Source organism: Brachyistius frenatus, unplaced genomic scaffold (genome assembly GCF_029030835.1).
Source record: "Brachyistius frenatus isolate BFR_SWC_R1_liver_20210118 unplaced genomic scaffold, ASM2903083v1 Contig_175, whole genome shotgun sequence".
NCBI classification, from domain to species: Eukaryota; Metazoa; Chordata; class Actinopteri; family Embiotocidae; genus Brachyistius; species Brachyistius frenatus.
The window spans coordinates 719,263-743,167 of NW_027210774.1; the positions used below are offsets into that span (position 1 = coordinate 719,263).

Here is a 23,905-nt window from a genome sequence, read left to right on the forward strand (position 1 = left end):
AATGCCTTTTTCTTATATTTTAGGAGAACATCTCCCAGGCCAGGGAGTCTTTGCGAAGCTACACCCGTGCTGTTAAAGAAGCAGTACAGTTCCTGAGGGACATCGAGGTCTCTCTGCTGCCACCGCAGGGCTCTGCTGGACCCTGCTGTGACAGCCTGGAGGAGACAGAGCAGGCTCTGACCTCACTGCAGCAGCAGTTCCAAACCCACGTGGAGAAGCTCCAAAAACAGGTCTCTCTGCATGCTTACCTGTCCCCACAGAAGGTGCAGGAGCTGCAGGAGAAGATTCTGAGCCAGCTCCTGGTGAGGATGTCCACTCTCCAGGCAAAGGGCCACGTACGTCTGGAGCGTCTCAGCAGGTACGAGGCTCGCAGACGAAGGGCTGAATCCTCTTCGCTAACACACGATATGGAAGCCAGTGTTTTATTGCATGTGCCAAGTAAAAACAAAAAAAATATCCGGAGTGACCTGCTTTTTATTAGTTTTGTTCCAAATAGCAACCGTCAACCACGTCATGTGCATTTTTACTGGTAGACTAGTAAACATATTTTGCACTGATAAGATCCAAATTCTGTATGAGTGTTACACACATATAATAAAATAATAGAGTAACACCAATACAAAAATAGTGGCACTTTCACTATACATTTTTCTAGTTATTAATATTTTGTATTTATTTGTTAAATCCATAAATATGAGTCATGAATTATGTCACTTGGTGGAGCCTGCAAGACCAACATAATGTGTTCAGAATTTTTTTTGTGCACGTTATTAGAAGCAAAAAAAACCCCTGTTTTTATTAGATATTAAAAGATCTCCATTTTTGTCTTTCAGGTGTACGGAACAGCAGATAAATCACACCAAGTGTCAAGACGAAATCATCCTCAGTGTGAAGAGAGCCGAGAACAGGCTCTCACAGTTTATCGCTCAGAAAGTCACCTGTCTCGCAGACTGCGCTGACCAGGATGCAAAGCTCAGTGTACGTATAAGGTCCCAGCGTCTCATATGTTCCCCCTGGTGAATTAAAATTACGTCTATCATGAGTGTTCCTCTCCACCAAACCAAATTATTTTGATTGACATGTCCCTCTGTCGTTCAGGCTCTATCGGAGGAGACGGAGTCCCTGCTGAGGCGCCTGGAGGAGCTGAAGGAGCGGTGTCCGGAGCAGAGCTGTCGTGGAGGCAGGGAGGCCTCCGTGACCGCTATCTGGAGACGGGTGTCGAGACTACGTCGCTGCACACAGGGGCTGACGACACGCAGCACACAGAGAATCGTGGAATGGCGTGACATCACGAGCAGCGTAAGTAAATCATACAAACAAACTCATAAAATAAATAAATAAATTTAAAAAAAGCTAGATTTTTAGTGTTGCTCAGCTGAGGGGAGAGTTCAGACATTGTTGCACTACAGCCCTGAAAATATTATGGATCTTTCCTCACAGGTGGAGAAGGCCTCGGTTGTACTGGAGCAGGTGGAGGCGGAGCTTCCTGACGGAACCAGGGTGAAGGCGTCCACCGAGGAGCTGCAGGACCTGCTGCAGCCCTGGGAGCAGTATCAGGACAGACTGGACTGCGAACACCGAGCCCTGTCCGCGCTTGAACTGCGGGCTGCCAGGCTGCTGGGTGTCCCCTCCCACCTGGAGCAGGCTCCGCCCACCCCACTCTGTCAGCAGCTGCAGGCGATGCAGGACCGATACGGCAGGTAGGATGCTGTTAATGTGAAACATATAACTTTATTTATGCTGCTGGGGCTGAAGATTTCTGGTAAAGATCTGTGAAAATTGTAAACTTGGTATTTGATTGCTATTAAATCACAATCTGCAAACATCCCAGACAATAAATAAATGTTAATTTGGAGACATTTGTGTGAAATCTAAGCAGCTCTTGATACTTTTTCCTATAACAAAAAAAATCAACGTTGTTTTGGAGGAGGCAAGTATTCTTCAATTGACACTAAAAACTCAATTACCCATAAGCCCTCCGTTGCCTGGACAAGCAAACGTTTCGAAGTGGGTCGGACACAGACTGCAGTTCCTCTGAGGTTTTAAATGCATTTACACTTAGTTCTTTAACTAACACGTTCCTCTAAATGTTGAATTAACTCGTGGATGTTTTCACTTTCATGGATATTGAAGTTGTTAGATTACTGTTTAAATCGCTGGATGAATGCATTTTCCGCATTTTCACAGTGTGAAGCAGCAGAGCAGGGAGGGTTTGTCGGCGGCCCGGTTCGAGCTGGAGGAGAGAGAAAAGGTTCGGGAGGAGCTGCAGGGCGTCCGGGTTTGGATGGAGGCTGCAGAACGTCTTCTGCTTGAGATGGAGCAGACCAGCAGCACGCAGGAGCTACAGGTGAGACTCTCCTCTAAATTATTGTTCATCAGGGACACATCACACCTGAAGCTGGTTTTCTGTGGTTGTAAATTTCAAAGAAAACGTTCCGGGTTCCTTTATTGTAAATTAGCAGTGCAGGTTTTGTCAAAAAAGAATACGTTTCCTCTGAAATGCTGTTGCTCTCATTGTGTTTTGGATACATTAATGGTGAAAAGTCATCTCTCACCATATGGAACATATTTTAACCATGAAACAACCTTTATTTTATCCTCATTTTTTTTTTGTTTAATAGTAAATGAATTTCATATGATAAATCCAGCCAACTCATTATCGAAGAAAGTAAGCAACGGTTGAATTGAAGTATTTCTAATTAAGCTTGTGATTCCTTTGGTCCACTGAAAGACCTCTGGATGTCTCCGGACTCTTACTTTGGGACCGTCTGAACTAAACCCACACCAGTGTCTCGTTCCCTGCTGGCCAGTGGAGTGGAAAATAATGATTCTCTAATGAGACGGGACAGTTTTGTCATCTGAGCTGAAAACACAATGATGCATTTGTACTCGGTGTAACATCATAGCTGCGGCTATTTTCTATTTTTGTAAAGAGGCACTTGTCCTCACAGTACGCTAGAAAAGTTACATTTAAACACAACTCAATGACTACACACTGAAAGTAATGGTAATATTGGGACTTAGTGTATCTTAAATATTATACAGGATAGAATGTGTAGTTTCAGTCTCAATCCAGGTGGTAATTTTTTTGGTCTTAAAAAATGAATCATTTAACAAGGCTTCTCTGGTCTGATTTAATGTTGAGAGTCGCAGGTTGTTGGTCGTGTTGCACAAGTGTCCAGTCGATATGAAACGTCTGAATCTAACCGTCGGCTCGGCTTCAGGCCAGAGTCTGCTTCGTGTTCACTTCTATCAACTCACCAACCCCTCAATCGCTCTGCCCTTTGTCCCAAAAACGTGAGCGGAGGCCAACATCTCATCCACTCCAGATCTCTCTCCTCTCTCACACACACACACACACACACACACACACACACACACACACACACACACACACACACACACACACACACACACACACACACACACACACACACACACACGCACGCACTTTCCTCCCGCTTTCTCTCTGAAAGCCCCAAACAGCCCCCTTCCATCACTCCACGGTTCCCCAATTTCTCCCACCACCATCACCCCTCCTCTTGTACCAGACACCTTTTGTTCTGTGTTGTAAGTGGATCTTCCAGGTGGCCTTTGTAGCCAAGTCGTTTCATGAGCACACACACACACACAGAAACTTCTTCTTCTGTACTTGTGAGGACACTCATTGACATAATACCTTTCCCTCGGCCCCTAACTTCAATGTAAACCTCATTGTAAACCCCAAAACCAAATATTCACCTGTAAATATTCCTTTTAAAACATGGACCATTGTAAGAAGTGCCCTCTTTCCTCAAATGTACACTTTCCAAAATAATACTGATTTTCCAAAAAAGATTGTGTCTTCTGTAAAATGTCTAAATGTTCTGAATGGTCTTCACTTTCCAAAAATCTTCCTCCAACAATGTTTCTGATTTCTGAAAGCACAAATTGGTCCCCACAAAGATAGCTATGACGAACACACACTCAACAATTCGCACTCTCAACGGCCTGCTCTCTCATGCAAAGAAACCGTCTCCTCGTATACACACACACACGCTCACACACACACACACACACACACACACACACACACACACACACACACACACACACACACACACACACACACACACACACACACACACACACACACACACACACACACACACACACACACACACACACACACACAAGCTCAAGTTACCAGTAGTGATAACAGGATGCACCTCCCTGTACAGCAGAGCATCGGACGCTTTCAGAGCCAGGTAGTCTCTCCTCTCTGCTCTCGCTCACATTTTCACAGATTTTCTTTGTTATGTTGGTTTTAATCGTAAAGTAGAAGCTTGTTGAGGTAAAAGATTTGTTCATTCTAACTATTGTGGAAATGAAGGACTTTGTTTGTTGAAAGCACTACAGGAGAGAGCTGACTGCTTAACAATGTGCTTCCAAGCAGTTTCTTTGGTGAGAGATGTAGATAAAATGATTGGTTTTTTTTTCCCTAAATAGGATTTCTGCTGTTTAGAAATTTAAACCGTTCCACAAAAAATGTACCACTCTTGACAAAAATATTGCGCATTTTGAGAGTGAAGTGTCCCTGAAAGTTTCGAAACAATCTGCTTGCAAGCTTTTTAATGAATGAGGATTGAAAGGAAACAAACTAAATATTTGTTTATGAAAAATCATCGAGAAAATCTGTAGACTCTGTTTTTCTTTCCAGTATATTCTTATTTCTTAATTAGCTTTTTGTTTTAGTTGTCCGTTTTATTAACAAGATCTCTTCTCTCTGCTGTCAGGAGGTGTACAGCCAGCTGTGTACCCAGAAGGCTTTGCTGCAGCGCATCATGGAGAGCCTGAGGATGAAATACTCTCTGGTCCCGGTCGAGATCAACAGCACGATGCAGGAAGTCACAAAGTCACTGCATCAAGTGGAAGTAAAGGTACACAAGACCGACTTTGATAACTTAAAGCTGTGAATTTTATTGACCCTTTAGGGAAAATTTGGTTTTGATCATTGATCATATTTGCTTCAACCTGCGAGGCAGTAAACACATTTTTGCATTTTTATTAGCGTACACAGGAAGAAGAAAGATCATTGATAAACGGGTGGCTGCGAAAAAAATAATAAATTCAAGAACTCTCTCCTGCTGTAATCGTTGCTGTTTTGTTTGTGATCGTCCGTCAGGTGGGAGAGGCAGTGGAGAAGAGCGGTCCAGTCCACAGGCTGGGTGCGCGGCTGTCTGAGATCCAGGCCGGCCTGAGATCAGTTCAGAACAGACTGGAGCGGAGAAGCCCCAATGTGACTGAAGCAAAGGTCACTCAGAAGGTGGGTAGTGACGGGGGAGGTTGGCCTGCCTGGGTTATTATCGCTTTATCTTCCTGAAGACGGTAGAATATAATGACTAGACCCTGACTTTAGCATCGCCTGCTAAAATCCAGTATTGACCAGGCTCTAAAAATGGCCGTTTAAGATCTTATACGGAGCTGGGAGAAATAGAACAGCTTCACTTTTCCAGGTACTGCTGCCATGTGAATCATCCAAACCTTGTTGTGGGATCGAAAGCTTTTTTTTCAAGCCTGTCTTTCTTTGAGGTGTGAACAATATGAAGTGATTTGATTTCTCGGTCCTTATGACAGAATACTATGAATAAAATACTTCACTCTGCCACTACAGTTTGCACGCATTTTAGATTTACTACCTCGGATAGTTTGGTACGTTTGTGATAGTGCACTGCTTGTTTTGTCTGACGTTCACTTCATTTCATCTTAAACAAAAAACTAGTGACAATTAAATGCTGATTTAAAGCTTAAACCCACTTTTTCTATGTTTGAACTGGGATTTATTTTATTTTAAAGCACATATTTTCTACAATCACCAATACGTCTTGCCTGTATCTGTGCTCAGCATGTGTGGGACGTGCTGGACGTGTGGCATTCCCGTCTGGCCGCCCTGGAAGTGGACATGCAAGACTTGGAGAAGCCCGAGGAGACGCTGAGCCTCACAGAAAGACTGGTGGAGGTCCAACAGTTTCACTCCCTGCTGGCCAAACAGGTAGAGCAGAGGACCACCCTGCTCAGCAAGGTGAGTCGGACACTTTTTGACATGTATAACCACTTCTGTTTGTTGTTGTCTCTCTAATTACCCTCTTGTGATTTTGTCATTCAGTCATAATTAAAGTTGTAGTGTCTCCAGATCTGTTTGGTGTCAGATAACAGGGGTGTAATAAGTGTTTGTTGGTGTCCACAATGTACAGTAAATCCACTTAGTTGTGTCACTGATGTGTTGTGATTTGTAATTTCTAACAGCCTCTGAAGGTTTTTTTTCAGAATAAAACTCCCAGTCTCTCTCACAACTCCATCTTACTTCTGCTTCACAAAGTTTTGTAATGCGCTTTATGCACCTTTCTGCGTGTCAGTGCCTGTAATAGTTGGTATCATATTGCATTTAATACAACAGTGGTCACACAGTTTTTGTTTGTGTTTGTGATCAGATTCCGTCGTGGCTTCAGCAGCACAAAGAGATGATCAACAGCTCCAAGAGTTGGATGTCCGAGGCTCAGACGTGGCTCGCCGCCCCCTGCACCTACACCACCGCTAAATGTTTGAGCAGCCATGTTAACGCCCTGCAGGTCTGATTATTAATATGCAATTCAACTCTACAAACGTTTATATGAACACATTATCCTGTAGGATGTGGTAAATATAAGCGTACACGTATAACTAGAGGACAATTTGATTTAAAATTGGTATTAGTAAAAGGAAAAAAGAAAAAAATCAAATCGTTTTTTGATGCTTCTTGACTGAACAGATTTCTTTTAACAAGTATTCCTCTCTGCCTCGTGGTGCAGATGGTGTTGGACGACTCGGTCCAGATCCGAACCACCCTGCAGGGCTTCGGCTCGGTCCTGAAGGAAATGTCGCAGGTTTGTGATGTCACAGCTCTCCAGGAGCAGCTCGTCGAAGCAGATCGCCAAGTGGCCAACGTTCAGGACAGTTTCACGGCTCCCCTGTCTCAGCTGGAGCATGCTGCTGCTGTGAGTCTTAGATTTGGGTTCTTTTTTGGTCGTTTTGCTAGTCGTCGTTAAACTCTTCAGTAGATATTACTCACTGTATTTCTATTTATTGTATTTCTTCATCTCTGTGCCTTGGTCTTCGTCTCTAAATGCCCAATTATATTAATTGATTGATTTCTAGGAGGTGGAGGCCATTGAGATTGAAGTCAGGCGGATGGACAATGAAATGACCGAGATCAGGACCTTATTGTCTTCTCCGGAAACTGTCCCCAGCCCCAGAGAGTTTACCCTCAAGGTGAGACCTGTTGGTTTTGATCAACACGGAGCGATTGCCTGAATGAGGGAAGACTGGAGTCAACCGATCCATTTTGTAAACCAGAAACGCAAAAGAATATTCACTCACTTTGTGTTTTTCTCCTTGTGTCCACAGACGGCTGAACAGAGGATCCAGTCAATGAGGAGAACCGTGGCTGAGATCCAGAAATGTAAACCAGGACTTTGTCTTCCAGAGAAGGCTGAAGAGACCTTGTCTGTGTTTAGGGTCGTGGACCAGCTCCAGACTCTGCTGCTTGAACTGGAGAAGGTTAGTCAATCAGGCAGGCATTCAGTCAGCTACTTCAACTCGAAAAATGCTCTCCTCTAAAGCTTCTGCTTCACTCTTTTGTAGAAGGTCCCGGCTCTGTTCATCCAGCTGCCTCCGACTCCGATCCAGGCCAAAGCTCCTGCAGCCAAACAGACGACCTCTCAGCCTCAAGTCCAAAAATCCACTTCTGAGGAGGCTGCGGTGAGTTTGGTCCAAAATAATTGAAAAAAAAAAAAATTAAAAAAAATTGGTTTATAAGACTGGCAATTTAAAAATGTTGTTTGAGGACAAATAGCAAATTTAGGATTTTTTTTTTTTTAAATGAATGAAAAAGTGGAGAAAATAGGAAATAATCAATTTCACAAAAATTGTACTGTGTGTTTTCTCTCAGAAGGAAGACCAGTGCCAAGTCCAAATTGTCCATGTTGAGCAGGACATACTGACGAAATCTGGAGCCACATTGCTGACGGTGGAGCGGTCCTCACCTGAACAGAGAAAGTCCTCGACACCTGCTAGCCCTCAGGTAAGAACACCAGGGGGCCGTCTTCCTCTCTTCTTCTGATGCACCTGAGAATTGAAAAAGAATTTACTCTCAGTGTTTCCTCATTTACTTCAAATATCCATCAGTTGATACTCACCCCAAAAGTAGCGATGAAAAACGCATCGATCTGTCTTTTGTGGCATGTTAGAGTGTGAAGCGATTGGTACTCGCATGCTTGCATCCCCAGTGTTTCATGTGTTTTTAACAAATTGTTTGAAATAATCCAAATTTGTTGTCTTTTCTCCTCTGCATGATTGATTCTACTAATTTTTCTATTGGACGTGTTTCTTTTTTTTTTTAATATGCCTTTCGTGTGAAGTGCAGTGCTGGGACTTTGAGCTAAAGTTTGGGTTTTGCGGCGCTCTAAAAGTTATTTTTCAACATAGATGAATCTTGGTTCAACCTACAGAACAATGAGCTCCTTGAGCTGCACACACACAAAAAAAAAAGCGAATTATCCACCAAATTTTACAGGAGTCAGAGAACACGTTTTTGAGACATCCTGGTACCCAAGCGACCGACGTAACCTTCTTGGCTCATTGTCCCAGATGTACTTTTGACCCTCCCGTGTGACTCTGCACATGAGCGTGTCTTCATGTCAGCAGCGGGAGCATCCAGGCGTGCTCCAGGCTGAAGAAGCCAGAGAGAAAAAAGGGAGAGAGGAGCAGAGAGTGGAAGAAGGTGGAGGAGGTGTTTTGTGGTGGCTCTGGGATGCTTTCCTTGGCGCTTCTCCAGAGGTAAAAAAAAAGAAATAGCTCCTGTAGAAAATCCTTTTCATCCATATTGTTTCTCTGTCCTACAGCCCTCTTTACCCCTTGGAGTGACTCGAGGTCAGCCACTTACCTTGTAGCAGGGAGACGTTTTCTAACCTGAAATCAATAACAAGTTGTGGAACAAATTATAGAAAATGATGTGAAAGTCTATGACTGATCTAGATGTCACAAATTTCAACAATCCAGAAATTAAATCCTGAATTAAAGTGTTTGTAATGACTGAGAGACTCATCTCTGACCTACTTTGACCTGGGTCGCTCCTCCCCTCCACTGTTGGCACAAGTCCCTTCACCTTCCTCACCTCTACTATTATCACCTAATTCATGATATTAAACCCTCTCCCGATCATTGATCCATTTCTTCTCATGCTGCACTTTTTATTTTCCTCTGTTCTTCTTCAACTGCACACCTGTCTGGATTTTATTTCTCCAGTGGACACGATCAAACTATCTGACAGCACTGTAGAGGAATGACTTCTATTAACTCATATTGACTATGTTTTTTTTCTTTCAGCCATTTAACATTTTGGTTTGGTTGTTAAATAAGATTATTATAATATTTGTCATTGTTGGTGTCAGGAACCTCTGATTGTCTCCGAAGAGACTGAGGCTGCCTCTGGACAAAGCACAGAACAGACTGCACAAGATAAAAAGGTAACTCTGAAACATCCATCACTGGCTCCTATATGACATTGTTAATTCTCAGTTTTAAATAGGATAAACGCAGTTATTGTCTATAATTTCTTATTGTCACCAAATCCTACAAAAAGACAATACTTAATTGATCTAATGTTAGTTTGCTAAAATCCTGCTATTTTAGGAAATTATACCACCTTCTTTAACTGTTTAACTTTCACTGTAAAATTATTTTTTGGGGCATTTCGTCTTTATAATCTTTTTAAGGCACCTTTGACAATAATAAAAACTTAGAATACCTCCAGCCTTTTTTTTAATTTTTTTTAATCCTGATTATAAATTCGGTAGATCTTTTGTTTCTCACTGAGTTGCTTCCAGTATTGATTTAATTGATTTTAAAAATTTGAGCTGCATGCTGGGTTGTACTCACAGTAATAGCAAGTAGTTATGATTGTGAAAAATGTAGTAAAATACAGGCACATTCTTTCAATAAGAATACATATTAAAATAACAAAAAAAGATCCATAGAATTAGTTTGACAATGCAACAGATTGTCCAAGAAAGATTGCAAAGGAAAGATACCCTTAACATGATGTAACATGATTCCTTAACAGAGTGTATGAGTAACTGTGTGATATCGTGTGGTTACCTTGTAACCTTGGTTCTCTGAGTGAAGATAGAGTACTTATTGAGTGGTAACCTGGCAGACTAGACGTTCGGTGTATTTAACGGACTTACCTGACTGATCTTCTAACCCTGCTCATGTTTCTTCAGGATGTTGTGGGCCCCACTGACACCTCAGAAGCAAGTTCATCTGAAGCTTTATCAAAACCCATGGGCACAGTCAGAACTCAGTCCCTGCCTGAGAGCATGGTAAACACAGCCTCGACCGTAAACGTGTCCAAACCCAACTCTGGCCCCCAGCAGAAATGTGTAGTCTGCTAGATCTAAAGCTTTTCACTTCTTCCTTATGTAAATCTTTACGATTCACCATTTAATCTCCAAGTGCCATCTAGAATCATGCCTAGATTAGACAGCTTTGTCTAGAATGTTCGAGAACAAAACCTCTACACCACATCTAGACCCCTCTAGATGTAGAAGTCTCTTTTTCTACAAAGAAACCTACAGTAGAACCAGAGTTTCTTCTACTACCTGCACCAATCCTTTCTAGATATCCTGTAGAATCAACCCTAGATTGCAAAGCCTCTAGAAAAATCTTCTGGATTGGGTCCTGGATGTTTTTCCTCAAAGTTGGAACTCAAATTCTTCTAGACCAAAGACTTAACTGCCTACTTTTACACTCAAATTTAGAGCAGCTTATTTTTTTTGAGCTAGCTTGAGAGGCAATGACTTTTTCTAGAATCAAAGTTTTTTGTAAAACCAAACCTCTCTTTATCAAGAAACCATTATTCAATCTTTTTGAATGCATTTTAGAACTTCCAATTTCTTCTTGATCCAACCATAAAACTTCCAGACACCTTCTAGAAACCCGTATTGACTTCTTCTATTCTAGAACTTGCTTTTGACTTTTTCTAGAATGCTTTTTTTTTTCCCTATGACCAAACCTAGAACTGAAATCGTCTCGTAGAAGTTAACATAGAACGCTCCTTCTTCTAGAGGCGAGTAAAGAGCTCCTGATTCATTCTACCACTGAGTCATGACCTCTGAGTTGTTTTAGAAATGTCTCACCATGAAACCTTTCAGTGCATTTACATGGCGGGGGATTACAGATATCGACATCCACATTTACGAACTGTGGACTTTTAGTTTACATTTGAAATCTCAGTGTTTGTTACTGCATTCAAATAAGATGCAGCATAGAGCTACGTAATCACATCGAAGCAGATGTGTGCCAAAGACGTACTTTTTTTTTCTTCCAAGTTTACTTGTGTGTTTACATGAAGGATTACTGAGTTTGCAGAGGAGTAATTCTGCCCTAATCTGACGACACCACTGAGATGTGGTTCAAGATGACACGGCACATTATCTGCTAAGTGAGAATTGGTTGGCAGGGTGATGGTTAAATACGAAAGCTGACTGACGGTATTTAGCATGTGGGGTGGATGGTTTTTAACAGTCTGTATTAAGCCTTTTGCATGGACCTTTATTCTGATGGGTTAGTATGTTTTTATAAAACTCAGAAACAGTGTATTAATAGACCTATTTTGTTTAATAATGTATCGTATAGGGAATGGTGACATAAAATAATTAAAACATTATGATTGTTTTCATTTTACTGTCTGGGCTCATTTACCAGCAAATGCAGAGCATATCTGTGGAAATAAAACATTTTTTGTTTGCTTGCTTATATGCATCAGCCATTTGTATTTCCATAAGATCAATACATAAATAATAAAGTGCAGTATGTTGTTTACAGACTTGAACAGATTTATTTTTGCTCTGTCACTGCCTTGCAGCAGGAGAGTGTGGAAAACCGCTTTGTTGTGAATCTGCATTTCATTTTCACTCTCAGAAATACAGCTTTTATACTCAAGAAAAAAATATGTTTTTAAGATGATTGTTGGCCATGAAAATGCACTGGTTTGAAATGATTACTGATTAACACAGCCGTTGGCAGGTGAAAACAACGTAACTCCCAATTTAGTGGTTAAATCAACATTATTTGATACAAGCATTGATTATACAAAGACTACAGAAGATCAAAAATGACATTACAGCTATTTATCATTATTTAAAAATACGTATTAACGTATACAAAGCTGCCACTTTTGGAAATACAAGCTTTTCACCTGAAAGCGGCGGAGACCTCTTTCATTACGTGGCATGTGCTGTACGACACTGTTCCACTTCTGTCTTTCCAATCTGTCTGCATATCCAAACAAGAGCACAAATACAAATAAACCCACAGCAGTGATCCACTCCTCCGTCTCTTTTTCTGTGTCAGGAGCTCATGAAGGGACAGAGGGGGGGCGTGCGCGGAGGGTTGATGAAGACGCACACTTATACACCCAAAGCAAACATAAACCTCTCAAAGGCCAATTCTGCACAAATCTGGAGCAATCCTCTGAAAGTCCTCGTCAAATAGCATCAGCGTTAACTACCACATTCAGACCCCATGACAACACTTGAGGGCCATAAATACACATAAAACTGCAGTCGGTGCCATGGTGCACGCATGACACACTCCAAAATCTCTGTCCTCCTCCTCTTAACCCTCTAACCATGCAGGAGTGGATGAAGAGGTGGGACTGGCTCAATACAAATAGCTGATGGACCGAGTTGATTAAACTGCTGCTCCATTACATTAATAACCATCTACTTGGTTAACAAGTTTTATGTCATGACCGATGATTCGACCCCGCTGTTTTATGTGAAGTTTTACTTACATAGCTGTATCTTTTTTCTTAATCTCAAATGCATTTCATTATATTTTCCATTCACAGTTGTGAATTTATAGTCACACAGAGCTCAGGAGGAAGCAGGGGGTGTTTATTTTGTTACAGAATTCTTGTTAGGACGAGTTGCAGAGTTTTGGGACTAGGCACTGTGTTTAAGGTCTAGTTACAGAGGTCTAAGAACTAGTTGCAGAGTTTGAAGAACTAGTTGCAGAGATTAAGGACTAGTTGCAGAGTTTAGGGACCAGGTACTGTGTTTAAGGTCTAGTTACAGAGGTCTAAGGACTAGTTACAGAGGTCTAAGAACTAGTTGCAGAGGTCTAAGAACTACTTGCAGAGGTCTAAGGACTAGTTACAGAGGTCTAAGGACTAGTTACAGAGGTGTGAGGGCTAGTTACAAAGGTATAAGACTAGTTACAGAGATGTAAGGACTCGTTACATAGGTCTAAGGACTAGTTACATAGGTCTAAGGACTAGTTAGAGGTCTAAGAACTAGTTACAGAGGTCTAAGAACTAGTTGCAGAGGTCTAAGGACTAGTTGCAGAGGTCTAATAACTAGTTACAGAGGTCTAAGAACAAGTTAGAGGTCTAAGAACTAGTTACAGAGGTCTAATGACTAGTTACAGAGGTGTAAGGACTAGTTACATAGGTATAAGGACTAGTTACAGAGTTTTAAGGACTAGTTACAGATGTCTAAGGACTAGTTACAGAGGTGTAAGGACTAGTTGCATAGGTCTAAGAACTAGTTACAGAGTTTTAAGGACTAGTTGTTGATGTCTGGGGACTAGTTGGAGAGTTTTAAGGACTAGTTTTTACCCCAAAATGTATAAATTCTGTTCTTTATATGCTAATTTTGCGCCATTAAATTACTGTTAAGTGAATGTCCTCATTGTATTTGAGACATGATGAATTAATACACCATAATTTTTCTTTGCTTGTGCAGTTTTGCCTTCATGTGAAACAGAGATTGGAGTGGACACATTATTATATGAGCATGATTAGGTATTTCAAACAAACACATGATTCAGTTGAAATAATTTGAATGTCTACCGAGTGCGAAATAAGTGTGCTGACTTTACATTCATAATCTGAGGAAACCTTCTACGTAATCTACGTAACCTTCTACATATGTTCTCTGGACTTGCTGACGTCAAAGTGTGGTGAAAGAGCCAAGCTGTTCAGACATTTAAAGCTGGTTTGTTGACTTTTGGTGTTCACATCCGGCTGAGGCTGCACTGAATCCTCAGCAGGTCCTCTGTGTCTGTATGCAAAGAGCTCGGCCATGAAAGAAAATCATTCAGTCATTTGGTGCATTGTGAGTTTAAACTTGCACTGTAAAAAAAAAAAAAAAAGTATTCACTCTAAAAAGGAAGCAGGGTTGAAAAAGGAGAGGAAAAGGAGCAGGACACCAAAATCAAATTATTACCAGTTTGAGGAAGAAGTAGGAAGGTGTTTGGATTCTGTGTTGACTGCTTTGTTTCACTGTAAGGCTGAGGCCTCTTTTTCTATCTGTGTCTCTGTCATTCTGTCATTGGAGCCCTGCCACTGCTCCAGGAAGTGGTTTTCTGCCACAGGTGGGTGGAGCAGAAAGGGGAAGAGAGACGGAGAGAGAGAGGAGTGAGACAAGAGCAACACTGGAAGTGTTAGAAGTGGAGTCACAGGTCCGAAGTGTTTGTTTAGATTGGCTGTGACCTGTTCAGGCGGACTCAGGTCAAAGTTGCAGTTTGCTCAGTTCAGCTCTCACCCTCCCTCCTTTCTCTCTCTTCCCTCTCTTGACCTGCGACCCTGGAGCAGAGAGGCTCAGCTGGATGTGTTGTGTTGGTGTCCCAGGGATCAGAGCAGCCTCAGCCCCCACCTGGGCCCCGCCCCCGTGACGGTGTCCTCCACTACTGTCTGGTGAGGGTCGAACAGCTGGAGCTGTGGCTGCAGAGAGCCCAGAGACGCCCGGTGGCTGCCACAGATGCCGGTTCATTCACCATGCAGGACAGCATGGAGCAGCAGCTCCTTACCTGCCAGGTAGGCTACACCCACCAGGGGATCAGATTCCTCTTCGGATTTACAAGTCAAAAAAGTTACAACTGGGGCTAAATGTGGATTGATACTTTTAAAAACACGTTTATATTTGTTTACATTGGTTTTTTTTTTTATTGGATTCTTATCTGGATTTGTTGTTGTTTTCCCACAGTCTAAAAAAAAACTGGTAACTTTTATAAGTAATTATTGATCATCCAAGTTTTAATATTTGCTTTATTTTCTGGTGAATCCAGAAGCTTTTTCTAGGAAACCGACAGATCCCTCTTCACACAGCTGTTTCATTAAAAAGTGATGTCTTTAGATTGTTACATTTTACACTTCTTTTTTACTAGGCCTTAAATAGAAAATCTATGCTTTAATGTTACTTTTGAAAAGCATAATTCAATTTTATTTACTTAGACTACCCTCATAATCATCTTGCAGCACAATCTGGAAATAACTCATCACTGATCACACAAAATAATCATTTCTTTACTCATTTATCAAGATTATAGGCAAGTTTAGAATAACTAAATGCAACCGATTTTTTCAATGAACACTTACAGTCTGAGATCCTGCTTCCCTTTTATCTGTTTGCAGCAGCTCTTAATAATATCCGATGTACGTCACTGGACAGATCATGTGACGTTAAACACATTTCAAGTTGTACAATATTATTTCAAACTATGACTCACAAATGATTACCATGACTACTTCTGCTTATTTTAGATCTTGCAACATCTGCAAAGTTAGTAAACTCAGCAGCACGGCGGTTCGAATTTCCCTCCCATGCTGGATTATTTCAGTCTCATGTATGGTATGACGTAAAAACAGGAACTTGGCTCTGAGCTCAAATGCCATCAGCAGGGGATGATCGGGCTGAAACAAATATTATATACTGCAAAATCCATGAGGTTCATGTACCTCAGGACTGCGCTCTGCTAAAACTGTGACACAGCATGAATACAGTCCTGGTGATAGACCTTAGCCTATATGGATATTTGACACTTTGGATCCATATGGCAGCCTGTTGTGTCATAGCTTTCAGTCAATAGAGTCATGCCCGAACAGGGCTTCAAAGCTTCTGTATTCAAAGCTTATTCAAAGGTATTTTCCACCCTGCTGACCTGCATAGTGAAACTCGAGCCTCTATTAAAGTTTCACAGGTTAAACAGGCGCACGTCCCATTTGGTCAAATCTCCGTGGGCAAACAAACAGTCACTGACGACATCTCGTCTCCTATTCAATTTGCTGAACAGCCTCGTTCACAGATGCCTTATTCATGAACCGCATCTCACTTTAACGTCATGTGCTTTATCCTCAGCCCATCCTATTTTAATTGTTGGTTTTGATAGAACAGTGTGACAAAGAGAGTAGGAAACGAAGTTAAGGAGATTATAAATGTGTAACAATGGGGTCAGAACAACACTAAAAGCAAAGTAAAACAGGGGTGTGACAGGCAAGTGGACAAATGGGTCCAAAGTCAACTTTCAGATTAAAAAAAAAACATTTTATGATTGCAGTTCAGACAGTGAAATTGTCCCAAATATAAATGGCATTTAAAGTTTATTTATAAGTCTAACAATTCAAGATGACATATTTAAAGTAATGCTAAAAATGCTAAACATAGTTGAAGAGACAACCCAAGAACGAGGTGGAGAATTACTTGACATGTTAGCATTGAAAGGAGTTGAAGCATCAGTTCATGGATAGGTGCTGAAATCAGTAATTGCAAGTGCTGCAAGTATTTGAATTTACTTGAAGTAACAATATTGAAAGGAGTTGAAATGTCAGTTGAAGTGAAAGCGCTAAAAGAAGTTTAAGTATCAGTGGAAGTAAAATTATTGAGGGAAGGTGGAGATTAGTGAAAGGGACTCAAGTGTTTGTTAAAGTAAAAAGCACGACGTACAAGCACTAAAAGGAGTTGAAGTGCAAGTCCTCAGTGGAAATAAAGCTGTGGTTAGAAAGAAAGACTTGGTTGGAGTGTGATTACTGAGAAGAGTTTGTTGAAGAATCACCAGAATCACATTTAAAGGACTTGAAGAGTTGACATGTGAGCACTGAAAGGATTTGAAGTGTCAGATGAAGTGTAACCATCAAAAGGAGTTAAAGTGTGAATTTAGGTGCAGAAAGATTTGGCAGAGTCAGCTCTAATAATGAATATATGCACACAGCTTTACAAAGTTCATACAAAAAAACAATGACTGTGTATGTTTGTTGATGTGCAGGAGATGTTTCAGGAGATCGAGCAGAAGATCGGCAGCTTGTCAGCGTTCAGTCCGGCCGCCGAGCAGCAGCAGCAGCAGCGGCAGCAGCGGCAGAGTGAACTGGGAGCTGCAGGATCCCAGCAGGAGGCGATCGAAGCTCTCGCCTCCAAACTGGAGCTCCTGAAGTCCAACCTGGTCTCCTTCCAGCAGCTGCTGCAGGACCGACAGGGAGAGGAGAGAATGATGGGTCTCAGAGAGCCTCAGGAACAGGTACATACAGTCTGTACACATTAAAACATACAAATAATAAGAGGAACAAAGTGTTTTGAACTAAAACTATATATTATATTGTGCATTTCCCCAGTTTGGAGGTGCTGCGTTACTGTTTTTGTCAGTCAGTTTTATAATAACTTAACTCCCATCTTGCTCTATTCCACTATTTTTCAGATATTTGGTCGTTTTATGTCAGTATAATTAAAAAATTAAATAATGTTGCAGGAGAAATTATTTTCAAACACCTTCCGTCATCTTGATCTCTCTCACTTTCTCGTTCTAATCTTAAAACTTGGCCTGGATAGTTGTGTCAGACTTTGCACACGTGGCAAAGTTGCTCCATGATAATTATTAACAGGTCCGCAAATAAACCATTACAGGCTCTCCGGCACCTCATTAGTGGTTTCCCGCTCGGTGAGGAAGCAGGTCTGTTCAGTTTCAAAGCTGAAGGTGTGAAGCGGAGCTGCTTGTAAATCTTTACAGGAAAGTCATGGAACAAGTCTTCATAAGCAAACTGACAGTTTTGGGGGATCTGAGTGCTGTTTATTATTAAAATGACATGCGGCTGAACTTTTTTTTTTTTTTTTTTTTTTAAACTGTATTGAGTAAATATCAAAATACAAAATAACTTTCACTGATTATGACAATGACAAAACTTTTTTTTTTTTTTTCTGTCATTATATCTCCTTTTCTAGTTTTTGCCTGAGAAGTCAGTTCCTCAGGTAGAGCGCCATCCGGAGTCCAAGTTGAAGCGCAGCAGCAGCAGCGTTCAGGAGATCTTCTCCTCATCAAGAAACAAACTCCTCAGACAGAGCAGCCTGCAGCAGCAGAAGGTACTGGACCCTCTGGACTGGTTAAAGGCTTCAACTGGTGTGAAGTGTTTCTTATGAATACGCTGAAGAGATTATGTATCTCATCTGGCCTGGAGGCACCTTGAGTTCCCGCAGAAGGAGCTTTTTTTTAGTCTCTTAAATCAAACCATTTTTGGTTTGCTTTAAAGTTTAGCATCATCATGGGACACAAAACCTCCCCAACAAAATAGCCCCAGCTCTCCTGTTGTAAAATACTCCGGAAAAAGTTTTTTTTGTTGTTGTTTTTTAGCACCTTTTACTGACAATCTTTCTGTAACTCTGAGGAAGTAAGTACATCATATAAGAGTTAGATGACTTGATTGGGTCATATTGACTTTTAATAGATTTGGCTTTTCCATTTTTTTTCAAGGTTTTTCAGTTTTTTTACTTTACATTTAGGGAAATGCATCAGCAAGAAAATATAAATCCAAAATTCTCTCTGTCAAGTTGACAAAATTTCTGGTCTTTTAGAGTCACAACATACTTTATGTTAACAAACTTGAGAGACAAACACTAAAATATTTATTCATATACATAAATGTGCACGTGTAACGATACACTTTGTTGTTTGTTGTTCAGGAGTTGGAGCACGAGCTGACGGAGCAGAGAGGACTGACTCAGGCCATCGCCAGGCAGGGCAGCAGAGCTCGACTTCACAGCGAGGACCCCGACGACGACAGCCAGCCGTCACCGAGGTAATGCACTGTTTCATCACTTCAAATATGTATCACACAGGGGGATGCATTTATAATGTGGTTTTTTTTATTTTTTATATCAAGGTTTGTTCTTTTATATAGTCCCGGAGAAAGAAAGAAAGAAAGAAAGAAAGAAAGAAAGAAAGAAAGAAAGAAAGAAAGAAAGAAAGAAAGAAAGAAAGAAAGATAAAGCTAGCTGAAGATAAATGAAGTGTTATTTTCTCCTTCCCTCCCTGCAGGTCGCCTCCTGCTGCGTCGGATGTGGAGGAGGACTCTGCTCTGAAGAAGTGGGATCGCCTTCACAGTCGGCTGCAGGCTTTGGAGGAGAGCTTCCCGCTTCCTCCCACTGAGGTAAGGCCTTCATCGTGAGAGCTGAGGTGCTTGATTATCACTTTTCAAATACAAAAAAAGAAAGGAAAAAAAATCGGTGTTCACGCCATGCTTGATTATCACCTTCTCTGAGCAGAAGGCACTTTGTTGTCTCGTTGGTGTTATGGGGACTCCTGCAGGGCCTGATTAGAGTTGTGCGTCCCCCGACTTTTCTTCTGATGTTTTTCTCGCTCTCTGCCGATGTGACTCTTCCGCTCTCTCTCCCGCTTTTCTGAAGGTGACAGACTCATCTCTGAAGCGCAGTGATGGAACACGAAGACGCATGATTGGCACAAAAGACCTGAAAGAGCTCCAGACCTACATCAGCCATCTGAGAGAGCTGGGACGCGCATCTGCCGAGCTTCCAAATCAGGTGAGGAGGAGCCTTTCAGGGCTGTTTGTCAGAGAAGGTGGAAGTTGTGACATACCGGCAGGAGCTAGTTTTCTTCTCGAGACTAGAAACTACACATAAAGCTGATGGGATGTTCAGTGATTAGCCCCTAAACGTATCATCTTTTATATATGATTTTTGATATCCTTTAAGCTGTGCATTTGTTCTATTGTAGCCATTAAATCTATTTACATTCAGAAATTATGCAGTTTGACATGCGCACAGTATAGAATAAAAATAATTTACAAAGAACACATCAATCAGTGTCCAGTGATCAGAAACTTGCCGTTTCAGATAATGCCTGTTTTATTCAGACTTTCTTTGCTTTCCACCAGTAGCCACGTTTTCCCCTAAAGCACATTGAACTGAAATCTTGAAGATTATGCTTTTAAATTCCAGTTTTCCGCTTTAACTTCGACCTGTGATGGGACGTCCCAATTAGACACTGTTTCACTTTAAAAAAAAAATTAAAAATTAAAAAAAATAAAAGTGAGAAAATATCAGCTACCATTACATGATGGTGGATATATTTCATAGTGGACTGTAATGAATGGAGGGACATGTTGAGGTCACTGTTTTCTACTGAAAAAATGATACAGAGTTTTTATCCATCACTGGATTAAGAGTAAAAAAAAATCTCCACGAAAGTCACTCACTGTGCTACATGTATAAAGACATAAACAACAAACGAACATAACAGAGTCTGAATCTGTAGATCGGATTTTTTTTTTTTTTTTTCCCATCAATCGCCACGGGAAACACAACTTGACATCACACTTCACCAAAAGAGGTGCCGGAAACAACAAACATGAAAGACGACCAGGAAGAGAAGGAGTGAAGCTGGGCTGATGAAGAGGTCTCGTCACCGCAGACACCAGCCTCACCCTCCTCTTCCTCCTGTTTCATGTTGCTTAAAAATAATAGTTTCCATCTGACTGCACTTTTTGACTCACATTAGTATAAATTTATCCTCTGTCTAAATTTTTTAACGTCAGTTTTTGCCAACACTTCGATCTTTCCCGCTAAGACCTGCCCTGCCGAGAGCTGCCGTCAGACGCTGGACGAGGGTTTGTTTCATGTGTTGTACGGAGCGTTCCTGTCTCTGTCCTCCATCAACGACCTGCTGCAATCAGCGGCCGGGACGCCACACGAAGAGGACACACAGCTGGAGCTGCTGCAGGCGCAGGTGAGACGACTCATCGTAACGGTCACTTAATGTGATTCAGCAGTTTTGAGTTGGTTTCATTTAGAAAGAAAAATAACAGTAGGGCATTCAATTCACATCTATTCAATGCAGATGTATTCCCCGGATTCCTTTTCAGAGTCTGTCAGAAGAGCTGGCCACCCTCGGGAGCGAGTTGGTCTCTCAGGGGTCAAAGGTCAGCCGTGTCCTGGGCTCAGACTGTGGTCAGCAGTGTGTAGATGACCTGGGCAGAGTCCTTCGTTTAGTCCAGGCGGCACTGATCTGCAGAGAGACGCAGCTCAGAAACCTGCAGGAGGACGCTGAGGAGAAACAGGTCAGATTTGAACAAAAAAACGCCATATTTAACTCTGATTTAACTCACACGTGGAAAGGAGAGCGGGCCGGTCTACTCTGACACAGTTAGAAATCAAAGTCTTTGATTTTATTATCTGCACGATTTAGCCTACTGTCACTGCATCATTATTTATACAGGTGCTCCGCACCTTGTAGTAAAACTGTAAACTTGCAGTCGTTTTAATGGAAATAACATTTTCCTGTTTATTTTTCAAAATAAAAGTTTTGGTTTTTTTTTGCATGCTGCAGATCACACAACCCGTTTTGTCCGTCTAACCAACAGAGACACCTAAAAGAGTTGCATGCAGCCTTCACCTCTAACCGGTCGACTGTTCAACAAATGCCTAATGAATTCAGTGGAGCGCTGGGCCTTAATGAACAACTGCAGGTACTGTTACCATGGTGATATTTTACCTTCACATGCTAAAATTATAAAATTGGTAAACACTGGATCTAAATAAATGGAGTGAAAAACTGTTGTTGATGTTTTGTATGCGTTTTCTTGTGAAGTTTTATGTTTTAACTTAAGCATTGGTTCTTGCTATATACTGGTTCTCTACAAGTTGTTAAAACACAAATTAAATGTTTCACTATGATTTTAAAAGCCCCACTAGTCTTTTGAATCAAATGCTAATGCTGTATTCGGTTGGGTAGTGAGGAATAGAGGATATACATGTAAGCAAGATGTAAGCGGCTCAACACCTTGAGGAGTAGCCGGGAACAAAGTTGTGTAAAATGTCCTGATTGTTTGTTTGTAACACTTCATCATAAAGCCTTCATCCGTTTCAGTTTACGTGTGTTTGTTTGTTCAGATTCAGGAGTCTCTGCAGCAGCAGGTGGAGCAAGTAAACTGTCTGCTGGGGGAGGCTGACCAACACAATCTGCCTGATTCACTCATCGTCCAGGCCACGCAGCTGCAGGTAGGTCATCTTTTGCATAAGCAGTTATGCAAATACGTTATTTGGGAAGTGTAAATAATTAAGCTGAATGATGCCGCAAGCGTTTTTAAATCTTCGAATGTCCCCTTCTTATGTACAGGGTGAGCTGGACACGGTGCTGGGCGGCGTTCGCTCCCACTGTGAGGAGCTGAAGGGCAGCATGGACCTGCAGCAGCAGTATGAGCTCCTGGTCGGCAGCCTGGAGGAGCTGCTCAGTCTGGGCTCTGAACGCCTGACTCGGCAGCCTGACACCGAGCTCCACAGCAGGGCGCAGCTGCAGCAGCAGCTCAGCAGTCACACGGTCAGTGTTTAAGTTAAAGTAAAAATTTTTTTTTTTTTTTTAAAAACATGATATTTTTACTTTGAAAATAACACGTCGAAGTATGATTTTTAATATATGCATACTTCTTCCCAATTAGAAATTCTTCCAGTTCTTGGGCCGTCGTTTATACATCCTGCAGCACCTGACAGTCAGAGTCCCAGACCTCGACCTCCAGAGGGGGGAGGGAGGAGTGACGGGACTGCAGGAGCAGGTGGCCCGACTGCAGCAGGACGGACTGGAGAGGGGGACAAACATGCAGGATACATTCCAGGTAGAACAAGCACTGCAGTTTACTTACAAACGTGAACGTGAAGTAAAGCAATGAAAATAAAGACAACAGTGAAAAGTGATTTATTTGGCGGGTTTATATGAAAACCGACAAAGCCTGCCTGACCTGAACATTTCAGATGCTGTTCAACCATCTGAAAAACACCTCTGTTTCATTGCATGCTAATTTACGATCCAATTAAGTCACTTTTTCAGGGGTCATTTGTGTATAAATAATTTCATGAGGCACATAAACCTTTGACAGAGTTTGTATTGGATGTATTTTTCATTTAATCTCTCAGTAGGAATCTAAGTTCCTACTTAGAAGGGGACATTTCAAACCTGAAATAAAACCATAATTAAATCCCGTCAGAAATGCCAAATTTTTTATACTGATGTTGCAAATGTAAAAGGTGAATTCTAATTAACAGGTGCAGGTCGTTAAAGCTATTCAGGAATGAGAATTATCATTAAAAAAACAACAATCAACTTTGAATTTAATCACCTAGACATGATTTCTTTCAGACGTGGTCGCAGTGGGAAGAGGCCAGCGCCTCGTCCGCCTCCCTGCTGAGAGACATTGAAACAACATTTCCCAGGATGGATGAGTGGGGTGACTCGGAGAAGCAGGAATCAGAGCAGCTCGCTGTCTACAAGGTAATTTGTATCAGGCAGCCGACTGGAGGACGGAGCGCGTTTTGAAATGCTCCATACTCTTCATTTGGACCTCATTGGGTGCTCCATGCTCTACTTTGGGCATTGCACTCAAGACCTAATTGGCTCAATTAAATACAGCCAAATAGGTTGTTTTCTGTAGGGGTACATGATGTTCCTCGGCTTTGATGTGCGTTATTTAGCCAAGCAGAGCGCTCCTACTAAATGTAATTTTGGGTTCGTGTTCCTCGTTGTTCTGCTGTCGGGATTAAAAATGAGTCTCTGACTCTTTTCAAACGGTCCACAGAAGGTGCTGCTAAGTCGCTTTGTTGTGACTTAGTGTTTCGAGTTTATAGTAAAGCTAACCTATCACACACCAGTTATAATACACTGTTAAAGTTAAGATCCTCCACAATGAGCACTAAAGAACAAAGTGTTACTCGAGTTAACCCAAAACCAGAATTCATAATTTCTCCTATGAGTTATTATTTTCTTCTTGGATGGTTAA

At 41.6% G+C, this 23,905-nt stretch overlaps 1 protein-coding gene across 1 annotated transcript in view; it reads left to right on the plus strand.

The window, feature by feature from the left end:
* The window catches only part of syne2b (spectrin repeat containing, nuclear envelope 2b), a 119,392-nt gene that overhangs the window by 53,455 nt on the left and 42,032 nt on the right, over positions 1–23,905 (plus strand). The window contains 30 exon segments of the mRNA XM_069717467.1: positions 24–358; positions 834–978; positions 1,099–1,299; positions 1,441–1,700; positions 2,188–2,347; positions 4,776–4,919; positions 5,165–5,305; positions 5,885–6,061; positions 6,471–6,608; positions 6,828–7,013; positions 7,174–7,287; positions 7,423–7,575; positions 7,660–7,776; positions 7,967–8,098; positions 8,719–8,853; positions 9,468–9,542; positions 10,299–10,457; positions 14,675–14,896; positions 17,122–17,370; positions 18,069–18,206; positions 18,804–18,919; positions 19,159–19,270; positions 19,527–19,661; positions 20,707–20,865; positions 21,002–21,196; positions 21,500–21,604; positions 22,029–22,136; positions 22,255–22,455; positions 22,574–22,747; positions 23,269–23,400. Coding sequence (XP_069573568.1) covers positions 24–358; positions 834–978; positions 1,099–1,299; positions 1,441–1,700; positions 2,188–2,347; positions 4,776–4,919; positions 5,165–5,305; positions 5,885–6,061; positions 6,471–6,608; positions 6,828–7,013; positions 7,174–7,287; positions 7,423–7,575; positions 7,660–7,776; positions 7,967–8,098; positions 8,719–8,853; positions 9,468–9,542; positions 10,299–10,457; positions 14,675–14,896; positions 17,122–17,370; positions 18,069–18,206; positions 18,804–18,919; positions 19,159–19,270; positions 19,527–19,661; positions 20,707–20,865; positions 21,002–21,196; positions 21,500–21,604; positions 22,029–22,136; positions 22,255–22,455; positions 22,574–22,747; positions 23,269–23,400 — 4,818 coding nt within the window.